We start from the raw sequence: 6616 nt of genomic DNA on the forward strand, positions 1-6616 counted from the left end.
GAGGCAGAGGCAGGCGGATTTCTGAGTTCGAGGCCAGCCTGGTCTACAAAGTGAGTTCCAGGACAGCAGCCAGGGCTACACAGAGAAACCCTGTCTTGAAAAACCAAAAACCAAAAAACAACAACAACAAAAAAACAAGAAATCCTGTTCACAAAGACAAAAACAAACAAAAAATTAAAGGTAAAAATGAAGGCTGGGTTGTAGCTCCGTGGCAGAGAGCTTATACAGTGTACAAAATGGGCTGAGGTCTTTGTTGGACCTGCTAGAGCCTTCAATGGGCTACTATTCATATAAAAATCAATTTTGTGAATGTGTGTGTATGAACATGTATGTGATGTATGCATATGTAATATGTGTGTGTGCTGTGCATGTCCCTGCCAGTGCACATGTGCAGAGGAGGACATTGAGTGTCTTGCCCTATCAAGCTCTACTGTATTCCCTTGAGACAGGGTCTCTTACTGACCCTGGGGCTAGACTGGCAGCCAGCAGGCCCCATGACCTGCTCCCTGGACAGTGCTGTGTGTGCAGATGCATATGCATCCACTGCTGGCTTTCTGTCTGAGTTTTCCTGGGGATTTGAACTCAGGACCTTATCCTTTCACCTGCTGAGTCATCCACCAGCCTTACTGTCTGTCCTCTTTATGTCTCTTTGATGTGTTCCATGGCACTGAAGTCCTGATATTTAAAGCCACACTTTCTAGATGGACCTGGAGTGAGACCATGTGTGGTGTGGTTACCTGTGATATCACTGAGGCTGCACCAGGGACTCTGACTCAGTGACCAAGATGGACCTAGGACCCTGTTCATCATCCTTCTGTCTTCTCAGAGGGGAGCTCCTGTACTGAGAGCTATGCCCCACTTTCTTCCAGCCCCCACCCCCTGGCTCCCAGCATGAGAATGTCTTGTGTGCCTGGCATGTGGTTCCTGGAGACACTTCAAAGGCTGGTGCAGGGCACTAAGGCTTTGTCTTGCACTCTGTTCTCTGGGTCTGGGCTCTAAGAAAGTCCCCACCCAGTCTTGCCGCTGGAGAGGAGCTTCTTCCGGGGAGTGGGGGCTTTGTGTAGTTCCTAAATTCCAGATACAGATGTGCGCACATGAAATAAGCCTGTGATTTCTGGGGACAGTCAGTATGTGGAAGGAGACCCCAGGCATGGGTCCAGTTGGTTGAGACTTCTCTGGATTCACTGCTGGGTGACATCAGTCCTCTAGAATGCTGCTGCCCCTCTCTGGTTTCTGCCCACTGATGACTCTGCAGAGAGTTGGTCTGGCTGGCTCTGGATACCCATTTCACAGGTGAGCAGATGTACCAGCCAGGGGCATGGCTTTCTTATTCCTGCCCTGATGAGAACCTATGTTAGGACAAGGGAAGAAACTTGTCTTGGTGCCTCAGTTTACTTCTGCATTGGGCCTCTCTGCAACTCATGCAGGGTGGCTGGAGGGTGACCTGTGTTGTGCATGCAGGCATACCTTGCCTGGCTGTACAGGTGCTGAGGCAGGGCTCCTCTGTGAAGGCTGACTGTGGGTGATGTGGGGCTTAGCTCAGGGCCAGAAGGTGGCAGGAGGTGGTGCTCCCCTGGTGGAGTGTCCTCTCCCTGAGGGCTGTGTGTTCATTTATTCTTAGTTGTGACTCATCATGGTATCTAATTTTAGCTTTGGTTCCAAATGTTGCCAACATGTGGTGCAGGGCGACCCCTGTGGCTGCTTCTGAGGCCTGGAGGAGAGCTGGGGTGAGCTACTGATGCATGCACCTGTTGTGACTTGAAGCTGGGTGTGTAGCAGGTGTCCTGTGTGCTTCTGGGTTGCTCTTTCCTGTCATCTCATCCTGCTCCAGTACTGTGGGTGGGACAGTGTTGGACGATGTGGGCATTGCCACTAGTTACAAAACATAGGTCAGAGCATAGGCTTCCCAAGCAGCTCTCAGGAGGTTCATTTAGCTTTTGACCCCCTGCAGACAAGGGTCTCAGAAAAGGGAAGAAGGCCCCGTGCCAGGACGATATGAGGCAGCTAAGAAGGAGGCATAGCTAATCATAGGGAGGTGTGGGTGATGCAGGGCTCCAGTGATGGGCTGAGACAGAGGCTTCTCAGCTTTTCTTTTCTTCTGGGATGGGGTTCAGAAGAACTGGTGTATCCCAGGCATAATGACAGGGGTGACTGGCACAGCAGCCATGAGGGGTTATGAGCATGGAGGTGGGATGGAATCTGGACCATTACTCAAGGCTGGGTCCTGTCCATTGTCATATATGTAAGATTGGACTGTAATTCCTGGCGCAGGCCACAAGCGTGCATGGGGCTGAAGCCATGGGGGCTGTAGAGGAGATGGCAATGGCAGTGTCCCTCCCTCCTGCTTTGGAGTTGTGGAGAACAGGCTGGCATATGGGGCTGTGGCCCTGTCCTCTCTGGACTACATGGCACATACCCCATCCATTTCCTCTGGCCAGCTATTTAGATGGGGAGCCAGAGAAAGCTGAGGTCTTTAAAATAAACACATCAATATTAATTTCTTAGAGTATATATTACTATTCTTTGGCAGTTTTCATACATGTATGTATATACTATATCTTGATTATACACACCACCTCTATACTTCCCAAGGCTATGGTCTTGAGAATGAGGGAGGTCCCCCAGGGCTGTCTAGGGTAGAGTAGATCTTCCCTTCCCCTGCTCCCTTGCTTTAGTCTAAGGGGTCCATGCGGTTTTTTTGTTGTTGTTTTGTTTTTTTTCTGAAAATGAGGTTCTGCCACTCCAGTTGGCCTGGGGTTCTCTAGTAGGTGACTGCCCGTGGCCCTTATCCTATGGAGATTTCTGCCCTGTCTCTGCTGATGACCCTAGAGGGTGCAGACAGCACAGACTCCTTGAGTGTGGGGCACAGCTGAGTTGATCTGGGGAAGAGCTTTAAGCCTGGTATGGCTGCTTCTCTACACTGAGGAACCATGAAGACAGTGGTTATCCTAGAGCTGGCACTCACAGGTAGGCTGATCTTGGACAGAGAGGCCCCTGCAGCAGCGCAGAGGCCCTCATACACCACACCACGCTGTGAAAAGTCCTCAGCGTCAGCATGATAGCCCAGGAAACTAGGACTGGCACCAGGAGCTCTCTTCCCATCTTCCTCTTCTTTCCGCCCTTTCGGATTTCCTGTCTCATGCTCTGTTGAGCTAGCCTCATGTTATCCCAACCCTGGATTCCAGACTCCATCATAACCTTGAACAAAGGCTGTTCTTCAGCCTTCTGTTTATTCATCTGTAAGAGTAAAGGACTGATCTCCACAAGGCCCCATGGCCTCAGTCTCTGTTCTCAGGTCACAGGAGTAAACTGTCATGGTGAAGACAGGCATTGTGCAAATCCACATGCTCTTGAGCACACACACATGTATTCACACATCCACACAAAAAGACACATATACCTATACATACATATATACACACACCTACACACAAACATACACATAAGCACACACAGCCCTATACACACACAAACACACAGTTCCACACACAAACACACACACATAGACACATCCACATACAAACACACATACACCTATGTACACACTCATATACATATCCACGTACAAATACACCTATATACACATCCACATACAAACTCACACATACCTATACATACATATATATACATGTTCACATCCACATGCACATTTGTACATACATATCCACACATATGCACACATACACGTCTATCCATTCATACACTTCTACACAAACATTCACACACACACACACACACACACACACACATCCCTATATACACATCCACACACACAAACATCCATACACACACATGGATTACGCATGTTCTGAGACATGGCACTGTGTGCACACACCTATGTACACATCCATACACACACATGGATTACTCATGTTCTGAGACATGGCACTGTGTGAGTCTGACAGGATGCCTGTGCCTACTCTTGCTTGGCTAGGGATGTGGAGGCCTTTGACCATCAGAAAATGAGCAGTCATCTATCTGTGTCTGAGGGGCAAAGGTTGTCACTGTGACTTTTGCGTGTGGCCTTTGGGGAGTGTGAGCAGAAGCCTGTGGGGCAGCACATTTTTATAAAATAGTCTGTGAAACCTGTTGTGGAGCCCCAGAGGGAGCAAGGGCAGGAAGGCCCTCACCAGGTGCTTCCCCCGCGCAGGAGAATGGAAAGTGATTTCAGCAAAGGGCCCTTCCCGTTTGGGCCACAGCCTGAGGTACCACATTGGCTTCCTCCCATGCCCACGGGAGCTCCATTTTCACTCCCTGCTCTAACCCTGCTTGTTCCTGGGGGGCGTGGCTGCCTTTTCCTGCAGGTTAATGTCCCTATCTGTAGTGCTTCAGCCTGCGACCAAGGCCCAGAATGCAGGCACCAGCAATCCCTGCCCCGGAGGAAGTGGCCGGCCGAAGTCCAGTCCGGGACACTGTGGTCAACACCTGATACCATCTGAGTGGTTTTCTACCTTGAGACCCGCCAGGGAGGGAGGGGAGCAGGCAGCTGAACCTGCCCACCGCCTGCTTGGCATCCTGGCTACAGCCGGCTGGTGACTCATTCCTCCAGGGAGGATGCCAGCAACTCCCCTGGAGCGCCCTAAGGCTATCAGAACAGGCTGTATGACCAGAAGTCCTAGGTGCCTCAGAAAACCTGTGCAAATGAAGTCCACACTGGGTAGGCTGTGGAGGGAGCAGAAAAGTCCTACATGTGGGGCCAGGCCACTCGCTTGTCCCTCTGCCCTCGCTGTCACTGGGACTACAATCCCAGGATACACTGTCCTTGTCGCGTAAGAGGTCCAGAATCCCTCACAAGTGAGCAGGCAATTAGCGGGGACTCAGAAGTCCCTATCCCTAGGGCCTGCTTGCCTTCTCCTCCGTGGAAGGAGGGTGGGAAGTAATTGTCTATCCTTGCAGCCCTTGCTCCAGCCCTGCTACCCAGGAGGGTGGGAGGCTCTCTTCGGGGAAATGAATTCTTGGCCTGAGCCCAGAGGCTGGCCTGCCTAGCTTTGCTCCAGGGTAATGCTGGGTGCACACACAGCCCCATTGTGTGCCTGGGCCTCAGGCCTGCGTCATGGGCCTGGCACCAGCGCTATCAACAGCAGTGGTCCCCTAGTCTCTGCAGCAGCTCCCGCAAGGGCCTGAGCCCTCAAACTCTGGTGAGGGGGCAGCGGCACTGGTGATTAGGAGAGACTCCTGTGGGGGGGGGGGCGGCTGGGCTGCTTGATTGCTGGTCCCCACGTTCAGGCTAGACTCCTGAAATTGCATGACCCCAGCTCTTCACAGCCAAAGCTGGGGAAGCAAGGGAAACTTCTTCCTGGTAAATCGCTTCTCCTGGGATAGGAAGGGAACCTGATACTGAGGATCTGGAACCCCCATGCTCTCTGTAAAGCGAAGGGAATAGTCATAAGGATGGTGTGGTTGATGCGGGGAGCAAGCCTCCAAAGCTGGAAAGCAGCCTCTGCCTCAGTTTCCCTATGCCAGCTGTACTGTATGTCCTCTACCAATGAGGAAAAGGAATTCCGAGGCGAGCTGTCTCTCGCCTGGGACTGGGTCTCCGTAGACTGGGTCTCCGTAGACTGGGTCTCCGTAGACTGGGTCTGAGCCCTCCCAGCCTAGTTCCCCTGGCAAGCAGGGCATTCTGCCTCTAGATGCTTCTATTCTGAGATTTTGGCTTGAGTCTCCGCAGCGCCTCAGGTTTCTAGCCTGAAGGGGCCTCTGTAGCAAAGGAACCTGCCATGAGCTGCCTGGCCCCCAGCAAGAAGGATCCCACTGCTGACTTAGGCCCAAGCTGAAGGCCAAGGGGAGAGTCCCCAGACATGTCCTCTGTGGGGTCCTTATTTTTCACCTTCCTAGTTGTACCTGGTCCGAGAGCCCCGATTCCCACAGCCCACCTTCCATGCTGCCTTGCCTGTCCTGGGCATGAAGCCTAGCACCTTCATTTAGTACCTTAGCAAAGGGACAGGGCATTCCTTAGTGCCTGTGAGAGTGTGAAATGCCAGGACTGGTGCATGGGGACAGGTGGAGATGGTAGGAACTAGAAGGAGACGCCCAGGGTGGCTCCCGTCCCAGAATTCCCCCTCCGTGCTGCTGAGACTTACGACTCTGTTTATACCTTCCCCAACACCCTGCCATCGTGTCCTCTCCACAGGACACAGCAGCAATAGAACAAGCTCTCAATGCATGAACATGGTAGGCATGACCCAGAGGGTAGCATTGGGTACTTGTGGGAGGTGCCAAGGAAGAGAAACACCAGGACAGGCCTTGGAAAGCTTACACACTAACTAGAAAACTGGGCAGGGGACTAGAGATTTGGGTCAGCTGTTCCTAACACTTGTGGCTCTTACAGAAGTCCCAAGTTTGATTCCCAACATACACATGGTGGCTCGCAGCCATCTGTCTTTCCAGTTCTAGGGAAATCAGCAATCTTTTCTGATCCCTGCAGGCTCTGGGAATGTATGTAGTACACATACATACATACATGCAGGCAAAAGACACACACATGAAATAAAAGAAAAATTCAAAAATTGAACAGAGATATCTCAACACTTCAGTTTCTCAACATCCTGGCCGCGACCATCTCCTTTTCCTCCTCCTCCTCTTCCTCCTCCTCCTCTTCCTCCTCCTCCTCCTCCTC

General features: G+C 51.7%; 1 protein-coding gene across 3 annotated transcripts in view; it reads left to right on the forward strand.

Moving 5' to 3' along the window:
* Positions 1–6616, forward strand: part of Tfeb (transcription factor EB) — a 56192-nt gene that overhangs the window by 22911 nt on the left and 26665 nt on the right. The window contains exon 1 of one of the 3 annotated variants that reach the window (XM_031347166.1): positions 1109–1293. The exons of the other annotated variants lie outside the window; for them this stretch is intronic. Within the exon in view, the coding sequence (XP_031203026.1) occupies positions 1211–1293 (83 nt within the window). The 5' untranslated portion in view covers positions 1109–1210. Of the gene's footprint in view, positions 1–1108; positions 1294–6616 lie in introns of those variants that run through there. 3 annotated transcript variants of the gene reach the window in all.

Source organism: Mastomys coucha, unplaced genomic scaffold (assembly GCF_008632895.1).
Source record: "Mastomys coucha isolate ucsf_1 unplaced genomic scaffold, UCSF_Mcou_1 pScaffold3, whole genome shotgun sequence".
In the NCBI taxonomy this organism is placed as follows: Eukaryota; Metazoa; Chordata; class Mammalia; order Rodentia; family Muridae; genus Mastomys; species Mastomys coucha.